The sequence below is a fragment of the Micromys minutus genome, assembly GCF_963924665.1.
Source record: "Micromys minutus genome assembly, chromosome: 1".
Classification (NCBI taxonomy): Eukaryota; Metazoa; Chordata; class Mammalia; order Rodentia; family Muridae; genus Micromys; species Micromys minutus.
Window position 1 is genome coordinate 26,032,393 of NC_137969.1, and position 23,502 is coordinate 26,055,894.

Here is a 23,502-nt window from a genome sequence, read left to right on the forward strand (position 1 = left end):
GTACTTTCCTCTTACCTGATGGTACTGGATGAGTCGTAACAGCATTGAGACCACCACCTCCTTCTGCGTTTCAAGCTCTTTCCCGGCATCAGCTTTATTTGTTCCTCTTAACACAAAGAGGTCATGGACAATGGGCTGCAGGGCAGGTATAGCTACAGGCACAGGAGAGTGAGCAAGTGAGACCACATGGAAAACGACTCATGAGAGGCAGCTATCAGGAATCCAAAGGATTTTTCAAAATGGAGGAAGCCTTTGCTGGTACTTGGCTTACAGAAAGGACTGGTTGAATCTGTTAAAGTGTATTTGAAACAACCACCATGCTACTGTAGATGGCCAGTTCTTCCTCTCAACACTGATAGCTGGTGAAGACTTCTAACAGCAACAAAGGAAGCAGTTTCTGCTTCTAATGCAGAGTCATATCTGACAAAAAGTGGATGAAATCACAGTCGATTTGAAAATAAGAAAACATTCCAAATAATAAAAAATAGCAACCTCCCTAGTCTATGCATAATCCACGGGATTTACTTTAAAAGATGACAAATATCGTGGCTACCAAATACATTTAAGTCACAGTCTTAGATTATTATACTGTTTTAAGTTAAAATTTGACTCATTAGATCAAGATTTTTCTTTAGGTTTTACTCATCCTGGTCCAAAATAGGAGTCAAGTCAAATGAATTGGTTTAACCGTATGGCATAGGAAAGAACTATAAAAGAAATGGCTCCACTGGGCATGAATCACACCAGTGCCTGCTGACATACATACATACATACATACATACATACACACATACATACATACATACATACATACATTCTGACTTTCGATAACACAATCACCCTAATCCTCAGTGATGTAGTCACAAATACTCAGTAATATGAATACACATATATGTGCAAACACACCTTCTGACCCTCAATAATACTCTCCCCCACAAACTCTGACCCTCACATGTGTATACACACACACACACACACACACACACACACACACACACACACACACACACACTAGTACTCTGTGGTAAGAATACATACACATTCTGACCCTTAGTGCTACATAATATACTGATATTTACTTGTTTGATGAACTTCCTTCAGATGATCAAGCATCCCAGTATAAAGTAAACTTGCTGACTATCACTACCTCTCAGTCCAAAGACAATATATATATATCCAGGAAACTTAGGTTTATATATTTAAAACACACACACACACACAATTTATTTATTTATTTGTTTGTTCATTTATTTATTTGGCATGGTGTTTTACCTAAATGTATGTCTGTGTATTACATATATGCAGTACTCTCAGAAGCCAGAAAAAGGTGTCTGACCTCCTAGAACTGAAGTTACAGTTGGTTGAGTCACCATCTGGGTGTTTGGAACTGAACCCAAGAACAGCTAGTGCTCTTAACTGCCAAGCCATCTCTCTGGCCCCTACTTTTTTTTTTTAATATTTATTTTATGTATATGAGTACACAGTAGCTGTCTTGAGACACACCAGAATAGGGCATTAGATCCCATTACAGAAGGTTGTGAACTACAGTGTAGTTGCTGGGAATTGAACTGAGGACCTCTAAAAGAGAAGTCAGTACTCTTAACAGCTGAGCCATCTCTCCAGCACCAGCCCCTAATTTTTACTTCATTATTTATGTGTGTAAGGGTGTTTTGCCTGCATTACATGCTCTGTCTGTGCACTACATGTCTGCAGTATCCTTAGGAGTCAGATGGTATCTAATCCCCTAGAACTGGACAGTTGTACACTACCTTGTGTGTGGTTGAAAGTAAACCCAGGTCCTCTGGAAGAGCAGTGCCCTTAACCACTGAGCCATCACTCCTGCTTCAGGTCAGTGTATTTGACATGACCAATTGCTAAGCCTCTCATAATCTGTGCTCTGACAAACTATGAACAGATGTAAAGCTGATAGTTTAACTTACAAAGATTGAGAGGCAGCATCAATCTCTGCTCAGTCTATGTCCCCCTGTAGATGTGTGCACTGGGTGAGGCTGCTCTGCCATTCTCACTTGTGGGGTCTGCAAAGCACTTAGGATACATGCCTACCAATGGTCAAAAGCCTCTACAACAAATGGTTCTCAACTTGTGGGTCAAGACCTCCCTTGGGGCAGTTCTTGAACGACACTTTCACAGGGGTCTCATATCAGATACTCTGCACATCAGATATTTATATTACAATTCATAACAGTAGCAAAATTACAGTTATGAAGTAACAACAAAAATAGTTTTACGGTTGGAGGTGGTCATTACAACATGAAGAACTGCACTAAATGGCCACAGTAGCACTAGAATGATTGAGAACTACTGTTCTAGACTTGGGAAAGGAGCAGGGAGAATCCAACAGGGAAAGGTTAGAAAGCCAGTGTTAGAAATTTAAAGAAAAAAAAAAATCACAACATATTCTTTTTAGTCACTGCAGCTTCAGTATAAGCCAGGATCTGGCTCAACAGCCCAAACTGGCTGCAACTTAGGTTCCTCATGTCTCCACATCATGAATGCCATTAACAGAGGCATGTGCTATCATGATTAGCTACTGAACATTCCTAAAATAAACACTGCACTCCTTTTACAGGCTAAAGGGGGATAGCTGAGGTCATGGTGGCACACTCAGGAGGCAGAGGCAGGCAGATCTCTGTGAGTTCAAGGTCAGCCTGCTCTACAGATCAAGTTCCAGGATAGTCAGGATTACAAAGAGAACCCTGTCTCAAAAAGCCAGAACCAAAACAAATTAAGAGCCAATGTATAAAGAAAACTTTAGTTTCTTTATAGTTCAATTCATCAGCTTTTTACTTACATGGTGCATGCTTATAAAATATAGATAGATACAGAATTCAAAATGTAGTTTATTAAACATTGAATAGCTTCTCTTCTAAAATATAATATGACAAAACAGAAAATCATAAAGAAAATGTCAACCTACAATGTGGAAACCACTGGAAAGAAATCAAGAGTTTATAGCTGGGTTTCATGGCATACAGCTTTAATGCCAGGACTTAGATGCAGATGCAGTTGGACCTCTGTGAGTTTGAGGCCAGCCTGGTCTACAAAGTGATTTCCAGGATAGCCAGGGCTGTTACATAGAAAAACCTGTCTCAAACAAATAAACAAACAAAAAACAAAACAAAAAGAAATGAAATCAGAATTTAGGCAGGAAACACAGGTCACTTATAAAATGCTTTGAGTAGCACGCACAAAGCTCTGGGTTCAATCCCTGCACTTTATAAACCAGGAATGATAATCATGCCTGTAATCCCAGCACTCAGCAGGTAGGAGGAGGATCAGGAGTTCTAGGTTTTCCTCAGTTTCATATTGAATTCAAGTCAGCATGGGCTATATCAGAAATTGTCTTATTAAAAAACAAAAAAGCTAGGCGGGGTAGAGCACATCTTTAATCCTAGTACTCAGTAGGCAGAGGGAGGAGGATCTCTGAGTTCCAGGTCAGCCTGGTCTATAAAGCTAGTTCCAGAACAGCGAGAGCTACACTTGAAAGTCTGCCTTGAAAAACAAACAAACAAACAAAACCTACAACATAACGCAAAACTTAAAATTTGATTGTCAAAGCTAGATTAAAAATTTTGTGAGTCTAGAGGTAAAGCGCCTGGCACACATGAGGCCCCAGACCTGAGTCTATGCCCTCTCTAAAAAAAGACCAAAGCAAATAAAAATGGCAAAATAAAAATTTTCTTCATAAACAGACATTTATCAGAATTTATCTACACCTTAATGACGTCACTAATTTTTATTGTTTCTCCAAGTAGTTTACACATTTCTGTGAGTAAGCAATATGCTTGTCTTTGTTCTTAAACACCTCTAACATATGTGCATGCATGCATGCGTGAGCCCCCACACACATACACACAGCATGTAGTAAAAGTGGATGAGGTAAGACCGGGAACAACAAGCACAGATGCAGCCCATTACCGTGTGTAACGGCCTTCCTTCCACTGGCCATGATGCCATCACACAGCTGGATGATTTTAGGAATTCCAATGATCTGTTTTGAATGGTAGCGCTCATAAGACAATAATACCAGGAAGAAAAATATGTTTGGAATAATGGCCTCTGATTCCCTAGAAACAAAGACACCCATTTAGACATTTCTTTTAAAAAACTAGACAATTAATCTGCATATACAGCATAAAATAAGTCAAGAGTCAACCTCAGGAGACATTACTACGATAAAGCAGACTCTGCAACCTCGTTTAATCCCACCAGCGCCTTGGTCTTCTGGCCACATGGAGAGTCTGATGGTCAGGATGGCGAAACTGCTGCAAGGGAGAGGCACCTTACGCACTGGGTGCCAGCAGCAAAGATCTTTCTAGCTCTTCATTTTCTTCTCCTTTTTTGAAAAAGTTCAGACACCAAGGAGAAAATGTTCCCTGGTCAAAACTACAGAGTTAGGGGCTGGAGAGATGGCTCAGCGGTTAAGAGCACTGGCTATCCATCCAGAGGCCCTGAGTTCAAATCCCAGCAACCACATGGTGGCTCACACCATCTGTAATGAGATCTGATGCCCTCTTCTGGTGTGTCTGAAGACAGCTACAGTGTACTCATACATAAAATAAATAAATAAACCTTAAAAAAAAACAGGACAGAGTCAAGGTCTCACATAACCAGAATAAGAGCTGGGTCTCTAGATCCCAGGGACCCTCACAAAACTGTCCAATGCTGTGCTTTACAAACTACTTGCTAAGAATTACAACTTTCAAAAATTACAAATGTTTTACATATATATTGCAGGATTATTAAAGCTTTAATGCCTAACAAGAGAAACTACAGGTAATGCAACTAAAGGTCATAATCACTCCGCTTACTAACCGTGACCTAAAACTGTCTTCTCTAAAGTTAGGGAGCAGGGTCCCGCTGGGTAGGATGGCACTTAGTAACCTGTTACTACCATGGTCACACACTCTGCATATGAAATGCAAACACACTAATGATTAGATGTACAACTGTTTCAGCAAGTGGTCAGAGGATGAAAGTGAACAGCATATAAATCAGACTCCATGGGCACAAGCAGCACATGGTACATAACAAGGACAGCAACTGAAGTAACTAAATATCAGTACCTGAACTGGCCCACTTCAATGTACTCAAACTGCTTCAGCACAAACCCGATGAACACCTAATGCAGGGGAAGAAACGCGGCCATCAGTCAGAGGCTTACAACGTACAAGCCAGGTATCATGTCTTGAGCTGATCTGTGAACTATGCACAGGCACCTACACAGAAGATTAGCTCCTTTATAATCCTGTTTTCAAAGCTACTCTTAAGCCAGGAAAGTGCAGAGTTCCTTCAGGCAGGCCTTGAGGAACACACTGGTCAAGGCAGACAGGTGGGTATAGATCTGAATTCCCAGCACAAAGGAATAAGGCAGGCAGATGGAAGTTTGAGGCCAGCTTGGGCTACATGGTAGGACTATGTCTCACAAAACAAAGTGGCTAATACAGAGATGAGTTCTCATTGGGAAAATAAGTAATAAACTCCAGGAACCATCAGCTATTATTCCTAATCCCATCGGGAAGGCTTGTGTTCAGAGAGTGGTTAGCCAACAGCAGGAGTCCTGCAGCACACAACGCCTAGAAACTGCCCGTGACACGCAGACTAGGAACAGTGACAGTATCGGAGAGATAAGCAGGTCTACTTCACTCTCACTTGCTGTGAGATTTCATCACCCTGACAGAAGCTCCCACATAAGAACTGCAGAGTTAATGCTGCTTTGTGGATCTGGAGCACACACATTCAGCAGGTGCTTGGTAAAATAGTATCTAAACTGAGTTAACACCCATTTTCTGCATTTATACCTCTAAGGTATCTCTAATGAAAGTCACTGAATCAATCAGGAGGCTAGAATGCTCATGGTAAGAAAAACAGACTACCCCCCAGTGGTAGGGTTGGAAAGCTTTGCTGGTGTGAGGTTCAAAGGCCCACGTGAAGGACATACATATAGAAATGGGCATAGCACAAAAGTTGTGAGCCTTTTCAATGTTAAGTAACAGGTAAAAAAATCTTAATGAAGGAAAAAAGATTAACTTTCTGTTTTAAAGGGAACGCTCTGGATAAAATGGAATGACTAGAGAAATTAGCTGGTAAGACTAATTAGCAAGATTTTTGTTTTGTTTTCTATGTCTATGATAGATGGCCCAAACAGAGACTACAATTTCTATGTCTGGTGAGTAGGAAGTAGGAAAGTAAGAAGAGAGGTAGGTCTTATAGGTTCTAAGATACATCCTTCAGTGTTCAGGGGCCTCAATCGTCTGTCCTCCTGGTATAGCCCCAACCCTGTTTCCTCTACAGTGCCTGGCCCACAACTGCAGACCAGGATGTCGGGTATGGAATTGAAGGAAGCACACTGTGGTGGTTTGAATAAGACATTTCCTTCATTGGCTCTGGTACTTAAATACATGGTTGCCAGCTGACACTGCTGTTTGGGAGCTTATGTAACTTTTAGGAGGTAAAGCTTGGCTGATAAGTATGTCACTGGGTACAGGACTGCCAAGTTTATATAGCCTCACCCTACTTCCAGCTCATCTTTGCTTTCTGTCTGCAGATGGAGCTGAGAGCTCTCTGCTTCCTGCTCCAGTGCTCTGCAGCCACAGCTCCCTGACACAACGAACTTTTTATTTAGGATTTTATGTGTTAATGTCTTGCCTGCAAGTATGGCCAAGTAATACATGCCTGCGGTGCCTGCAGAACCCAGAGGTGTTAGATTCCCCAGAAATCAAATCTGGGTCTTCTAGAAAAGCAGTAAGTGCTCTTAACTGCTGAGCCATGTCTCTGGTCCTCATGATGAACTCAAATTTCTCTAGAACTATGGGGCAGGATGAGTTTTCTTCCATGTTTCCTTTGCTTGTGTATCTTATATAAGGCAATAAAAAGTAATTCACAATTTGCTACAAGGACCAAGGTGTTGTAAAGAACCTTACTATGTTGCTTTTTGAAGGAAAGTGAAGAACTTTGGCACTCTGGAAAAGGAAAGTTTTATATGCTTTAAACAGAGTTTAATGGGCAGTTCTAGTAGAAGCCTAGGAGACAGTGCTGAGAACAATGCCTGGTTCCTGGGGTTTCAGAAAGAAACAAGATCTCTATTACCAAATGGGCTAGAAACCATTCCTGTGACATTTTAGCAAAGACTCTGCCTTTTGCTCAAGTCCTGAGAATTTGCCTGAGGCAATAATTTAAAACCACTAGATGAATTTCTAAGGTGAAGAAAATCTCAAAGACAGTGTAATACGGAGTCCGTGGATTGGTTACTTCTGATAACTCTTATGCAGGTCTACAATTGGGTAGAAAGAGATAAAAAATGTAGAGTTTGGAGAGAAAAAGAGCACTAGAAAGAGTAACGCTCCTCCCCACTCACGCAGTGCTGAAAGTGAAGGTGGCTGGTAGAATAAGTGCTGTCCAGTAGAGGCTTCCAGATCTGCACAACCACAACTCCCGTCAGGGTGCCCTGAGGGAAACACTCCTCCCAGCTAAGTTTCCAATCTGTGAAGCCAAAATGCTGAAGGGGTTGCTTGGTCTAAAAAAGCAACCTCAGAAAGCTGTTGCTAGTGTGGTCAAGAGGTGAAGGTCCATACCAAGCTATTCACTGGCCAACACTTGAGTTTTCCACGTGGAACTTTAGAGGCACAAAAATGCCATGGTGAGAGGGGCATAAGTTCTTCTGTGGTTTCAGAGAGCTGCCAAGGCCAGGCCACATGTGACAGAGGAGTCTTTTCGAGAAGGCCCCCCAAGGTAACTGCATAAAGCTATGGAAGACTGTGCTGCAGATGGTCCTTCTCTCCTGAGCTATTTGGATAGAAGAGCCACATACAGAGAATGAAAGCAGCTTCAGCCAGATGAATGCTGTAGCAGCAAAGCTGAAGGGGTTGAGCTATCTAAGTGCTTAAAAACTAAAGAGTGAACAGAGGACATGGAGCTGCAGGTTATGATGTTTGTGCTAATTGTGAGATTTACCAGTGAAAACCCCATTCCACAACTTTAAGCCAAATTTGAAGCAAGCTTTAAATACTGACCAAGATGGATTTTGGTCAGGAATTCCCAGCTGAGTTGATGAGACATAAGACACATTTTGTAGGGGCTACTTAAGGACAAACCCAAAAGCCACCAATTTTTTGTTTTTTCTCCTCACGTGGCTTTGTTATTCTCCAAGAACTACAACTCCCAGTATTCCAAAAAAGTTATCAGTCATTGAGTAGGTGGGACCTACAGGTTGACTTCAGGTCTTACAATTTGCCCTGCTAGGTTTCAATCTTACTTTGGTCCAGTATTTCCTCACTATATCCCTATTCCTCCCTTTTGGAATGGAAATGTATATTCTACATCATCGTATATTAGAAATATGTAATTTGTTTTTTGATTTTACAAATCCAAGAGTATTACAGTTGAGAAATCTCAAATGGGACTTTGTACTTTCAGACTGTAAGACTATGTATGCTTTTGAAGTTGAACTAAATATATTTTGCATTATGATATGACCATGAGCCTTAGAGGGCCAAGGAGTCTCCCCAACTGGTAGATCCTTGTAACTCACAGGGAAAGAGGAGCCCACACACAGAGAAAAAAAATGATGGTCAATTTTAAACAACCTAAAGACAACTTCTTCTCAGAGAAGGCATGGGCATTAAGAGTTCCCCAGGAATAGAATGTATATACAAACATATATGACCACAGGAATTGCATGAGGAAGGCAAGGTGAGTCTGGGGACAGGGGTTTGGCTCTAAGTTACACAGCCCCCAGAATGGTATAAACGTGACATCAGTGCTTGAAAGTATAGTCTACAATTGACATCTTGATGGTTTGTTGTTATTTTTTCTTATAATCCATTGAGTCCAATTAGCTGTCTATGTGCTACTCTCCTGCAAAGAAAACTGACAACCCCTCCCCAAGCAGAGCTGGGTATCCCAAGCCCCAACACCAGCCATACCAGGATGTTGACTGGTTTGACCTTGTGCATGTGATCACAACTGCTGTGAGTCTCACAGCACCGCTCCTGATTCTCCAGCTCTAACTTTTTTCCAACCCCTCTTCTGCAGTGTTTCCTGAGGGGAGAGGAGGCCTGATATTGATGCCCCCCATTTAGGGCAGAGCACTCAACAACTACTTATTTGACTTATCCACTGAAAAAAGAAGTTTCTCTGATCAAAGTGTTCACTTGTTCCTCTATTTTATTTATTATTTTTAGTTTATTGAGACAGGATTTCTCTGTGTAGCCCTGAGTGTCCTGGAACTCATTCTGTAGACCAGGCTAGCCTTGAACTCAGAGATCTGTCTGCATCTGCCTACAGAGTGCTGGGAATAAAGGTGTGCACCACCACTGCTTGGCTGATGATCACCTGTTTTTAAGAAGTCTGAATTTTGCATAAATGACCTGGCCCACCAGAATAAATCTTAAATTATATCTTATAAATTAAAAACAGCTTATTTTAAAATTATGAGTAGATATATAGATGTAGAAAACTTGTGGAAATTTCTAAAGCCTAACCCTATACGGTAGAGTCTTGGGCAGTGACTATTCAGAGTAAATTGTATTCGGTTAGGAACAGGTACAGTGACTACAAGGCTGAGACAAACCTGATCTGAATCCAGTAGACAGTAATTGACCCGTAGCTGAACCAGCTGTGCCAGCAAATCCAAAACCTGCTTCTGCAATTGTACAGATGTTGTGGTGGTGTACTGCTTCAATGCTTTTATAACAAGAGGCTCGAACAGCCTAATGTGATTATGAATAGCATTCTATAGGAAAAAAATGAAAGAAACCACAATGGCAATTAGAAGCTTCTGGCAATTAATCTGGAAAGTCTGAGCTCCGTTCCCACCCCAGTGACACTGTCCACATGTCATCTCTAGCTGCAGTGCCACTCACCTTATCTGCACGGTTCTTTGTGACACTTGTAAGGTTCGTCTTCAATTGGGCAGACACTTTCTGGAGTACATCAAACCACCTGCCAAACGGCCAAAAGCAGAAACAACAAATATGTTTTAATAATCTCCTCTGTGCTACTCAGCCATACACCAGTTCAACCTCATGTTCAAAAAAAATGAGATCATTTCAAAATGAGACTTAGAAAGGCCACTGGGTTTAGGAGTGGCATGCACTAGAGACAACAGGACTCAGCTGGGTGTGCTGTAATGCTGCATGAAACCCACCACCCAGCACACTCTGAGAGCCAGCTCACAGACAGTCATATCACTTAGTTTTCTTGGGGAAAGACTGATGGAGGTCACAAGTTCAACATCAGCCTAGGCAATGTAGAGAGAGACCCGTCTCATAAAATTTTTGAAAAGAGAGCAAAGCAGATATTATGGGCACATACATAAAAGCACACTACCAAGATAAAGCCAAGAAAAGGAGTATTTCCCCAGATTCCAATATTGTCTGATCATCTTAAAAAAAAAAAAATCAAAGTAAGAATGCTGCTAACATTACTACACTGAGTAGTAGCATCTCAAAAGTTTATGAATCACCTTCTAGGAATATAATGTAGGTCAGTGGTAAAGTACACGCCTACCATATAAAGCTCTGAAAGGAAGGAGAAAGGGAGGGAGGAACTTCCACATTCCAGGTATCAAAAAGATTAACATAAATTCATATAGAAATAAAAAATTGCACACCCTTGACTATTCTAGGCCCTTCAATACTTCTAAATACCAGCACCACTGTGTGCCATTTTGAAGGTGGTCTCTGAGTCACAGAACAAAGCAGCTGCACTGACACATGCCACCTTACTATAAAGTCTGCCATTCATAAACATTAGCAAGTGCAACACTTTCAATGGGTAAGGACACCGAGTGGGCCGCTTCTAGTCTGGGGCAGTATTTGGAAGTTTGAACCCATGCTTCACAGGCAGCTTGGGTTCCTCCTCTCTAGCCTAACACCTCTGGAGAACAGACTACACCATCAGCCAGTGGCCTTCGAGGCAGGGCTACACATAACTCATCTCTGCATCACCAATGACAAGTTTAGACAATAAATATTACCCTGAGGCATCATGCTCTTGCTCCGCCTGCACCATGTTCCTTAGGCTGGCGTCAGCCAAAGCCTGTGTGAAGTGTGTGTATGGTGCCATGAAGCAGTAGTGATATAAGCCAGGCCTCATGCTGGAAGAGCCAAGGCGCTGTGCTCGGCACTGAGACTTGCTGGGGTTGGAAGATAAGCCATCAAACTGTGAGGCTAAGTTTGTCCCAAAGAGAGTCTTCAGTAGCTACAATGAAAGAATGGAAATGTCAATACGTCACGTAATATAGATTTAATGTAGATGAGCAGCACAGGCCGTCTGTAACCCCAGCTGGTAGACAGGATTAGCAAGGACAGGACTGAGATAGGCAATCTGCATGTTCCAGGTGAGTCTAGGCAACTTAGGTTAGGATAGATGATAGAATAATTTGTTTCAATTGGCAAAACTGATGGACTGGACATTATTAATATATATCACACCTTACAGTTTACAAACTGTTACAATTATGTTCAATATATATTTAAGAGAAAAGGCCCTTTTAATGGACAAAAGGAAGGAACTGTTGTGGGTTTGGTCTGACGCTGCTTGTACTATGCTAATCATGTTCCTCAAAACCTGTTTGCAGTGTCCTCACATAAGACACTGAGGGACCCTGCCCAGTTAGTTCTGATTGGTCAGTAAAGATGCTGGCAGCCAATGGCTGGCCAGGACAAACAGAGGCAGGGCTTTTAGGATTCCAAGGCTAGGGACAGGGAGAGGAGGAAGAGAGCTACCATGCTAGAAGGGGAACCAAGATGCCACACCCGAGAGATGCAGGACAGAGAACACAGCCACCATGTAGGAGTCAGGGGTTCATGGTCCAAGAGGATTACAGGTTTGGGTCCAGGGTAGCAAAGACAGAATATAGATTTTAGTAAGTAATAACTTGGGGATATTGGAGAGTAGATTAGACATGTGGAGGTTAGGAAGTGGTTCAGTCCTTGAGCTGTTTAAGACATATAAAAACATAAAGGCTGCATGTATGTGTCTTTCATTCAGGAGCCCAAAACACTGGGGCAGGAAGTGAGGAGCACCACCACTGCCACTGAGATTGACTGAGTAGCACTGATTAGGAACTGCTACAGAGCTCATATTTAAAAACTTATAAAGTCTCAGTGATAGAGACTTTCCTGGGATGTATGAGCCAGGTTCAACCCTCAGTACCTCAGTACTAATAAAAGAAAAAAGGGAAAAAACAAAAGCAAAAGTAAACATCTTCCAGGACCATCCTTTCCCAGTAGCAAGTCCAGCAGGACATATGACGGAAGGCTTTGCTGTGAATCCCTGAGTTAGCACCCCAGAAGACGCGTCCATGTGGTGCCACCATGCCTGGGATTCTCTGTGGTTCTAAGTGAAACTAGCCCCATCCCACAAGCCCACTAGGATGTGGACCAGGACTGCTTCTTGATGCCCTCTCCCCCTCATAGTTGCAATCACACAGCAAGCAGGAGTGATAGCTAGGGGCAAACTCTTCCTAATACCACACCATAGCACCAGCTTCTAAAAGGAACTAGGCTTTGTTGCTTGGCCCAGAGGAGTTAGCCCAGATCCCAAAAGACAGGAAATGACACACACCTGCTGAACACAGACAGTTGCCATCATTGGTTCTCGACTAAAACAGGATTTCAGGTATCCAAGGACCTCTTCAACACACTGTGAAAGGTAGAGGACATCAGTGACTCACGGGTGACCCTGACTGTTGCCACTCAGAAACAGTGTCCATCTAAACTGTATAAATGTCAGAGAAAATCAGAGTAATGCTTTCAATTAATCATCTTAACAATCACAAGAACCCCTGTATCTACAATTGTATAAAAAGTGCTTTCTTGTGCATTTACACACCTAATCTGTCACCCAATCATTCAGTAAGTAATCAAGTATGTTTATCTATACCTCTTTTCAGGGCAGGCATTGTGGAATGTGCAAAGGACTCAAAGGCCCTGCATTTGTGGAGCCTAAATATGATCAGATGAAGAGAATGCTTAAGGCACCGTGAGAGTCACTGCCAATGAGCCTCACCGCAGTCTGTATAGAATACTTAGTGTGTCATAGAAATGACATTAGATGCTGCAAATACAGAGAAAGAATGTAATTCCTATCCTTCCAACAGCTCCAGAGTTGCAGGGAACCAGATCACTACCACAGGCACAACTGAAGGGAAAACCACATCAAGCTATACCATAGTAAAAACCCTCAAAAAATAATATGAAATCTTGGGAGAAGTCAGAGGAAAATACAATACAGAATAGTAAGGAAATAAATGTGGGGAAATGTGTATTATACATAATGTAAGCAAGACTCACACATAATACACTTAATTATGTATAAAAGTTAGTATGGAATAACAAGATCTATTAGACAGTGGGGAAATGAAAGCATTTTGTCAGTGTCATGTTGTTATCATTCGTGGAACGAGGGAGGCTATGAGGTGAGGTCTATGACTGAAATCAATTTTCCCTGTTCATTTGTTTTTGATGTGGGCTGTCTTTTAACTCCTAGCACCGCTTCCCCAGTTTCAGCCTCCAGTGGGTATGCACCATTAAACCTCTTTTACCAGGTGTGAATACCGTAACCAATTTTCAAACTGATTCTTGAAAGAATATCTGCTTATTAAACAAATGTCTGCTCACTGTTAATAATTCAGGCACTGCTGTAGGCAATGAAGGGACAAAAATGTAAAATAGTGTGTTGCCTGGTAGTATGAGTTAAACAAACACAAATTAAGGAGAAAAGCAGGAGTCAGTCTGTATGGATTTGTGTAGGCTTTACTTAACATTACTCCCTAAAAAATGCAGAATACCATTTACAAGGGACTGTAACAAATGCATGATGTAGTCTTATAAGCAGATGTAAACAGGCTTCAAAATTTGATACCATTTCATATAAGGAATGTTAGCACTAATGGATTTTGACATCTGTGGTTGGCAGGTCCTGGGACTGTATTTCACTTGAAGATACAAGTTGAAGGTGGCTGTCTAATTCACTGTGGAGTATATTAGAAACAAGATGTATTAGTGGAGATTAAGCAAAAGATGAAGCAGTGGCAGCATTAAGTGTAAGCATATGGGCTGGGGAGGAAGATTTATTCTACTCAGAACTACAGAACATGAATGAGCTATGGAAGGAGCCGGTCAGTCACCCTTGTTAGTCTGGCTTTGTCTCTTTTTATTTAAAAAGCTTGAGGGAGAAAAAAGGGATCCGGCAAGCTCATTTTTCAACATTTTCTAGACTGAATGAGGTTTAGGGAAAAACTGTAAACGAAAAGTGTGGTAACAGACCTGAGACAAGTGTCCTCGCACACTGTAGTACTAGGACACAAATGGGATGCAGTCTCCCCTGCCTGCAGCATGTAACTAGGAATCATCTGAGGTCACCATGCACAAACAAACCTTTCCAATGTCCTGCAGTGTCGCCAGCTCTAGAATCTGAGAAAGGACGTCCAAGGCAGAGCGCAGGAAACCCCCAAACTTTTCAGTGCTGTTCTGAAGATCTAAGGTGACCTTGGCAAGGTGGAAGGAGAGAGCACACGGTTACTGGCACCACCGAAGTCTGGTTATCTACAACAAAGACACAAATGTCGTCTGCTGCGGGGAGATGCTTCTGCTGTGCTGATCTAGACTCTCACCATCCCGGGGGTGGGAGTATTTGGTCACTGTCAATTTTAGATGTAGTCAAATTTGTCTTAGGACGATTACAATTCCAAAAGCTTCGGCTTAACTGCAGTATATAACAATTCCCCTACTTCTACAGATCCAGATGAGGGGGGCTGATCATGCAAAGAGCCAGTCCCAAAAAAAAAAAAAAAGTACAATGAAAGAGAATCTGCCCACTGAACTTGAACCTAACCCCCTATGATGAAGAGAATACTGGACAAGTGCAGGAAAAAAAGACTCTGAGCAGGAAATGAGAATGGGTCTTGACAGTTTCCTGATGAACAACTATACTTTCCAGCTACCCTTGACTATGAAAGTCACTTATGCCCCAGGATAGGGTGGTATCCCATCTTCTTCTCTAGGCATTTTGGCCATCCCCAAATGTGGGTGACAAAAATGTTCCCCTTGCCATAGCCACCTAAGGTTAAACCAAGCTTCCGTCCCTTCCTCTCTCCCTCCCTCCTGTCTCTCTACAGTTGCCTTTAACATTCTAACATATGATGCCAATGGGAAATCTGAGCACTAAAACTTTATTACTAAAATATAGACCTTCTTTTATCTCAGGCTTTCTAAGAGGACTATGTAAACTTTTACATTTCAGGATTTATAAGTTCACTAAGTATAGTTCAAAAAAGCTGTAAAATTGCAAACCAAAAAAAAAAAAAAAAAAGCTTAAAACTTGTAACAAAAGGGTTAATAGTTAAAAGTCTACATACAGAAGATCCTAGTGTGCTATAGTATACCATGTATGTAATTTGGATCCAACTCTTGCTTAGAAGAGGGACACGGGCAGAGAACCACTATGGTGGCTGGTGACTTCAGCAGGATGAAGGTATGCCATGTGACCTTGATTAAGAGGCTGCTGTGGCATACCTCTGTTTAACACTGTATCCCCCCCCCCCCTTTTCTTTTTTTGACTAAGGAGGTAACACCAGGCTTCCAGGATGATTTGTTTTAAAACTGGGTCATCCAAAAACCTGTGATATTTTTGCTATCTTTGTTAACCTTTAGCTATTTGAAGAAACTAAGTCATATTAAAAAGGCTGATATATTATTAAAGTACATTCTAAGAGGCCAGTCTCTATGGACTGTATTTACAGTTCAAAGTTTGCTTGATACTAAACAAAAAATTATAATGTTTTAAGTTTAAACATATCAGAGATAAAATTAGAAAACAATAATCTTATAGTGTTTATCTTATATCAGCTTACTATAAATGATTTAAGATAACTTAAATATACAAGTTAATGGTCAGTCATCTTATAAATGACCAAATTGCTTAATGTGCCCAGGACTATGTTTGGAGCCATGCTAAGTACAAATTAATTCATTTACTGGGATTAGAGCTAGAGGGAGAAACCAACTTTTGCTTTGCTACATTTTGTTTTTTATAGCCAGAGTTTCTCTATGAAGCCCTTAGCTGTACTGGAACCATACATAGACCAGGCTGTATGAACTCAGATCTGCCTACCTCTGCCTCCTAAGTGCCATCAACACCCAGCCTGAATTACTTCTATCTCCTAGCACATAATATTCTGTATATGCTATCAAAATTAAGCCTAAAACAGGTAACTCAAAACAAGCATAAAGTAAACAGTGTTTAAATTAATGTAGAATAATATTTAATATCAAGTATATAAAATTAATAATGAAAACTGAATGCTTAAGTAAAACAGGTTAAATTTACAATACACTGGCGGGACATACCCAGGTTCAAGAGATTCCTTAGAACTCTGTTCACCTGGAGCCGACTCTCAGTCTCTGTAGTACTGCAGCACAACACCGGCTGCAGCCTCTCTTGCCCTAGTCACAGCTCCTATGGACCCTGCAAACCATCTTCTCCTGGCTTCCCTTCCTCAATTCATTGCTGAATCCAAGCCCCTAACTTGGGCAACACCCCTGATAATCTACAGGTCATGCTTGCCAGAAAACCAGATCATGTGCCCACAGACCTCCGTCTCCTCCCTAGCACCGTAACAGCCCTCCTTCCCCATGGCCAACATCTCTCATGGATTCCATGGATTCCCTCCTGATCGCCTTCTGCTACTCCTCACTGCATCCCAGCCTCCAACACATCAATCATTCTCTGAGAACACACCAGCTGAACAGGTCAGGGAAACAAGCAACCACACCTGACTTCTCAATGGAGACCCTAACACAGAAGGGCCTGAACAGAAGTGCTGCAGACTCTAAGAGACCACAGATGCCAGCCAGGACTACTATACCCAGCACAACTTTCAATTACCATAGACAGAGAAAATAGGATGTTGCGTGACAAAACCAAATTTAAGCAGTATTTATCTACAAATCCAGCACTGCAGAAGATGCTAGAAGAAACACCTCAACCCAAGGAGATTAATTACACCCATGAAAACACAGGAAATAAATATACATAATCTGACACTAGCAAAAACAAAACAGATGCACACACCACCACCACCACTACCATAACAAAAAATGACATGAATCCACAATCAATAGTTATTGACATCTCTCAACAGTCTCAATTCCCCAATAATGGAAACAAATTTCTAAACAAATGGACCTATGAAACAAGCTGGTGTAGCCATTTTGATATCTAACTATTATAATAGAGTTCAAACCAGAACTAATCCAAAGAGATAGGAAAGGATACTACATATTCATCAAAGAAAAAATTCACCAAGATAACATTTCAGTTCTTCTTCTTTTTTTTTAAAAAAAGAACCATTTATTTATTTTATGCATGTGAGTACACTGTCGCTGTCTTCAGACACACCAGAAGAGGGCCTCAGATCCTATTACAGATGGTTGTGAGCCACCATGTGGTTGCTGAGAACTGAACTCAGGACTATGCCCCACTTATGCCCCAAACACAAGGGCACTCAATTCTGTAAAAGAAACATTACTGAAGCTTAAATCACATATTCACCATCACACACTGATAGTGGAAAACTTTAATTCCCCACTCTCACAAATGGACAGGACATCCAGAGAAGAAGTAAGCAGAGAAATGCTGGAGCTAACAGATACTATAAAGCAAATGGACCTAACAGGTACTTACGGAACCTTTCATCCAAACGTAAAAGAATGCGCCTTCTTCTCAAGCCCTCAAAGAACTTCCTCTAAAATTGACACATACTTGGGTACAAAGCAAGTCTTCCATAGACTGAAGAAAATTAAAATAACTTCTTTAGCCTATCAAACTACCATGGATTAAAGCTGGATATCAACAACAAAAACAACAAGAAGCTTACAAACTCAAGGAACTAAACGACAGTAAACAACAGCCTGTATTATTGACATTTGAAACAATATACGAATCCACCATACTTGGAAGCAATGACTACTATCACTTGATGATAATAGACTGAACCTCTGAACCTGTAACCCAGCCCCAATTAAATGTTGTCTTTTATAAGAGTTGCCTTGGTCATGGTGTCTGTTCACAGCAGTAAAACCCTGACTAAAGCACCCAGACAACAGGGGAAGATAATGGGGAAGAAGAGAAATAGAAGAAGAAGCAGAAGAGAAGTGAGGAAAGACAAGGTGAGAAAGCACAGTAGGGCAGAACAAATACTCAAGACACACAAACTGAAGAGTTACAGAGTGGAACCAGAGAGCAAATGCTTGAGGTTTCAGGACAAAAAGAGGGCCAGGAGGAGTTGGCTGGGAGTGTGGAAAAGGGCCCCTAATGACAGACAGGTAGAACACTACATGGCTGACAGAGTACATAAACAGGAGCTCTAAGCATCATCACTAGTTCTCAATAAAGAAACGACATAAGCTGGGAAACATTAAGATATGCCAGGGCTATGTAAATCATCTATTAAATTCCTTTAAAAATTCTTTTAACTCTCATAGATTTCTAAGGAAAAGAAAGGAGCTTTAACAAACAGAAAGGTATCCTGTGCTCAAAAATGCCATCTCAGTCTAACATTCACTTAGATTAGATCTGCCTATGGGAAGACACAGTGGACATGATCCAAAAAAGAAATAATCTTCACGGGTTTTGGAATTAGATAGGCTATTCAAATTTCCACATAAGAAAATAGTTAATATCCAGAAGATTCTAAAGAAATATGGGAACTATATCAGGAAACCACAATAATTTTAAAATGTACTTCTACAGGGAATGGTGGCTCATGCCTGCAGTCCCAGCACTTGGGAGGCAGCGGCAGGTGGGTCATTGTGAGTTTGAGACACTGAAGTTTGTAGCTAGTTCTAGTCAAGCTAGGGCTCCAGTCTCAAAATAATTAATTCATTAAATAAAAAATTTAAATATGCTATTAACTGAGTGAACAAGTGGTATAACAAAAGCACAAATGAAGCCATACAACCCCGAGATCTTAACACTTGATACAGATAGGATTTCAAATCAATATGGGCAAGTCTACAAATCATTCTTTAATGCTGAAATATTTATGGAAAAAAAGAATGTAAACCCAGACACCATCATCCAAAGACCAATACAAAGCTGAATCAGGGCCATCTGGCAAGAGTCTCTCCACTGATGGAAAACCCTTGCTGACAAGGGCTAAGATTAAAGGGCTATAGTGAACACTGGCTTTTCTCCTCTGAAACTACAATTTTGGTTTGTGTTGGGTAGCTGTACTACCTTATAAGGCTAACAGAGAGAGAAGGCACGTGAAACCTGCTTGGCTTAGCTGTGTGTCTTCAGAATATGGCAAAGAACTTTACCTATAAACAGAACTATATACTGAGCCCCAGGAGTCCTTGAGACATGTCTTTCTAAATCCAAGGTATTCTTGGGGAGTCAATGAACAAACAACACCCAGAGACCGCAGATCTTTGCTCTAATACAAAATTCCTAAATATTTGCAAAGCTACCATAAACAAAGCTAGAAGACAAATGAGAAGCAAAATTTGAATCCTATGTTATAGGGCTTCTTTTTATGTAAACATGAACGGGGTACATGGAAGTTCATGTTCAGAAATAAGCAGGGAGCAGTACCTTATAGTTGGCGTGAGTGGCTTTCAGGACATCATGCAGTTTGAGGTAGGAAGGGAGATGGTAGAAACTCCCCAGTGAAGATGATTTACTTGCTGTGACAGGTCCTGAGGTATCTGATTGTCGAGAGGCTTAGGAAAAAAAAAACATACAAAACACCAAAACCCAAAAATTAAACTTTTAAATCTAAGGAAAAAACTTTCTTAGTTTAACAGCAATTACTGCAATGATGACTTTTGAGAATGGTCTAGCAGAAACATTCACGCCTTTCCCTGACTTTTGAAGTATGACGTCTGAGAGGTAATAAGGAGTTGAGTAAAATCCTAAGAGCCTGAGAGTAAAACAACGAAAAGAAGTGGTGGGCAGAAGGGCATCAACTGATGGAGCCATCTGTGGCCTCATCTGTCCTCTGCTGATCAAATGGCTAAAGCCAACCTCAGGACCCTTTCATCTAAGGAAGGCTCCTAGGGTACATGGGGCTGACCCCGAGACAAATGAGTTCTGGGCTAATTCTAATGCTGTGGACATGTTCTGAAGACTGTAAAGGGCATATACATCACTACATTGAGACTGTGTCAAGTGCCAAGCAGAGCAGTCTCTTGTGTTTTTACCTTTATCTAAATGTTTAAGGACTTCTCACTTGACGGGCTTCATTTGAGAGGTGATCAATTATATTTTCAAGTCTGTAGCTTTAAACAGGTAAATCATCCTGCACTACTCTAGCTAGTCTTAGAAAGAGCAACTTTTAAATTCAATAGTCACAGAATACAGAACATTCACACAGTACTTTCAAGAGATCTATTGCTTAATCCTGCTACAAGGTTAATAACATCAAATACATGAAATACCAGGGAAGATTTAAAGCTTTCTCACCAAAAAAAAAAAAAAAAAAAAAAAAAAAAAAAAAAAAAAAAAGTCAAGTACTAAGCTAAGGCATACATGAGGCTCACAGACATGTGTTTTGCAGCATGTGTCTACGAAGCCTGCTGTAATAAACATGCACAGAAAGAAGGTAGCTACAGTTCACAGGGATCACCCTGTGCTTCCCATCCCAAAAGGGCATACACAGGATTCTGTTACTTTGACTATGTCAAAACTCTGGCCTTTTTGGCCTGATAGATCTCCCCAAATACAGAAGCCCCTCCAAACATCTGTGGAATTTCTAGACTCCTCCAAGTCAAATGACGATCTCCCCTGTCTTTCTGTCTCTGTCCTCTTTGTTTTAGGTAAGCTCTCACTTCATAAACCGAACTGACCTCAAACTCTCAATCTGCTCTGCCTCCTGAGCGGTTAAAGATACTTCATACCTGGCTTCCACTGTCTTGTTACCTCTCCCAAACAAATTCCTCCTTTGCCTTATCAGAATTCTTCCCATATCATAATTTTGTTTTGTTTGTTTTTGACTACCACCACCCACATCTATTTCTAGCCATCTTTTCCCCTTTAGTAAAAATTTGGAGTTCTTCCCTGCAAGAAGGAGAGAAGGAAATAAGCTCAGAACTCTGTGAAGTGATAGTTTATCCACAGACTCTTATGAAGCACCCAGAGAACGCTTCCCTGATTGTACTACAATGGACCAGCTTTCCTACTTACGTGTTTATACTTCTGCACCACAGGCAGCCCTCTGCCCTCCAGAAATTGCTTCCTACCTGCACTGGCCTCACCACCTTTCTTGGGACTCATTGGAGTAGATGCTTGTTCTCCTGGTTCTTTCTCCTTGCCTTTCCGTCGAATAGGACTTAGAGAAGGGGGGTTTGTTAGAGAAGGCAAAGCTGCCTAAAATGAAGGAAAAAAAATATGTATATATAAATATAATGAGATAAAGCTAATACAGGAACCAAAACCTAAAATACAGTTCTACTATGTATTGGAAAGTACTAGCCCAGGAAACACATGGCCTTTAAGCTCCTATTACAGAGCTTGGATACTACAGAGATAATTCTACTTCCCCAGCATAACTGTACATGGCAGGTATGGCTCTGAACTTCCTGACACCAGCACTGAGAATGGGTTGGAGAAGGGAGGGCCTCCAGGGAGTTAAAAGAACCTAAAGTCACTGGTACCCCCAACTATGACCCTTCTAAGAGAAGGAAATTGGGACATTTTAAGTGAACTATCACACGAGTAAGCACAGTTGAACATTTTAATTTTTATTTTTACGTGAGAAAAAACAATGTTCTGAATAAAGCCATAGTGTTCTGAATGATGTCATAGCTAAAACCCGATAAGTAACAACCCAGATGTAACCCATGTTCTCCAATATGCAATCTCAAGGATGCATGGAACAATCAGGCTCCTACACACAAAGATGAAAGGTGGCACAGGAGAAAGAGACAATGTGGTAAGAGGCAGGCACATCAGGTCTTTGCTCCTCACTCTCTAGCCCCTGCCCTACTCATCTGTAGAAATCAAGAGAATGCAATAGAGTGGAGGAAGCTTCAGAATGAGGTCATGGTGGGAGGTCCCTCATAAATAGGATCATTGCTCCTATGAATAAAGACTCCAGAAGTTCCCTTTCCCCATCCTTCATAAGAAGGCAAGACGTAATCAGGGGTCAAATCTGTCAGTGCCTTGACCTTAGAAGTCTCAGCTTTTAGAACTTGAGAAGTAAGTAGCCACTGAGCTAATGGTGTAACCCAGACTGGGTGAGTGAGTCACTGTGCACCTCTGATCCTTGTCTATAAAGACAAGCAGCATATCAGGACAAATGGCTGTGGTCAACCAGTGCATGGAAGGACAGGAAGGCTGCAGGGGCAGGCGACAGACTATTGAACTGAAGAAACCTTTGGTATAAAAACTTGTTACAAATACACCAAGTTTATGTATGAGGTCATCAGCAGAACTGTCCAGGTAAATACACACAGAGACAAAAAGCAGAATAATGGCTGTCCAGAGACAGGGGCATGGAAGGATTTTAGAGTCAGTTACAGGGTTGACTGTATTCATGTCCACAGAACTCTGTGGCATAATTTAAAAAAGAAAAAATACACGTAGTGACTCAAAATGTAATTCCAGTATTTGAACTGAGAATCATCATGAGTTAGAGGCCAATCTGGGATAGTTAGTAAGTTTCAGGCCCAGACTCAACAAAATTCAACTGTATGCTTGAATTTTATGGAGTATTAATTACCTCAATAATATGATTTCTATAAATATGCCAGTGAAAATTCACCAGTTTATACCAGAATCCAGAAAAGAGAAGGTATGTATTAATGAACATGAACACTGACGCCAAAGGGATATTTGTGCACATATACATGTATGTATACTTATGTTTTTTTTTTTTTTTCTCTGAGACAGGGTTTCTCTGTGTAGCCCTGGATATCCTGGAACTCACTCTGTAGACCAGGCTGGTCTCAAACTCAGAGATCCACTTGTCTCTGCCTCTCAAGTGCTGGAATTAAAGGCATGTAGCATTACCACACACCTTATGTAAAATTTAAACCAAGTATTTAGTAGAAAAAAATAAAGAATAATGAGCTGAAATAAAATCATGGTGGCTCCGTTTCTATCATGACAAAGTACAATGTGTGAGAAGAGAAGCAGGTACAAAGAAGGGAAGAAGAGAAGAAGGCCAGGCTTTGGCTAGGCATTTGATACAGTCAGCCTCACAGAAGCATTACCAGAATAGCAGGCACACAGAACTGAGGTTCCACAGAGCTGAAGACCCTGACAGATGTGGATACATCAACATCCTGATTTTCTAGCTGCCTGTTCAATAGCCTATATAGTCAGTTCAGTTACATCACACAGCCATGTTTCAAAAACACGAGTGCCACACATGGTCAGTGACTACTGTTGTGGCTGGTATAGACATGGAAAATTCCCACTATGGCAGAAAGTCACAGAGAGTAGAAAGAAAGTCGATAGTCCACAGGATGG

At 41.1% G+C, this 23,502-nt stretch overlaps 1 protein-coding gene across 1 annotated transcript in view; it reads right to left on the minus strand.

The window, feature by feature from the left end:
* Positions 1-23,502, minus strand: part of HTT (huntingtin) — a 138,582-nt gene that overhangs the window by 48,880 nt on the left and 66,200 nt on the right. The window contains exons 27-36 of the mRNA XM_080932563.1: positions 21,270-21,396; positions 19,624-19,751; positions 14,406-14,516; positions 12,592-12,669; positions 11,000-11,223; positions 9,885-9,963; positions 9,593-9,754; positions 5,088-5,143; positions 3,940-4,088; positions 16-152 (exon numbers count right to left, since the gene is read on the minus strand). Coding sequence (XP_080788689.1) covers positions 16-152; positions 3,940-4,088; positions 5,088-5,143; positions 9,593-9,754; positions 9,885-9,963; positions 11,000-11,223; positions 12,592-12,669; positions 14,406-14,516; positions 19,624-19,751; positions 21,270-21,396 — 1,251 coding nt within the window. The remainder of the gene's footprint in view (positions 1-15; positions 153-3,939; positions 4,089-5,087; positions 5,144-9,592; positions 9,755-9,884; positions 9,964-10,999; positions 11,224-12,591; positions 12,670-14,405; positions 14,517-19,623; positions 19,752-21,269; positions 21,397-23,502) is intronic.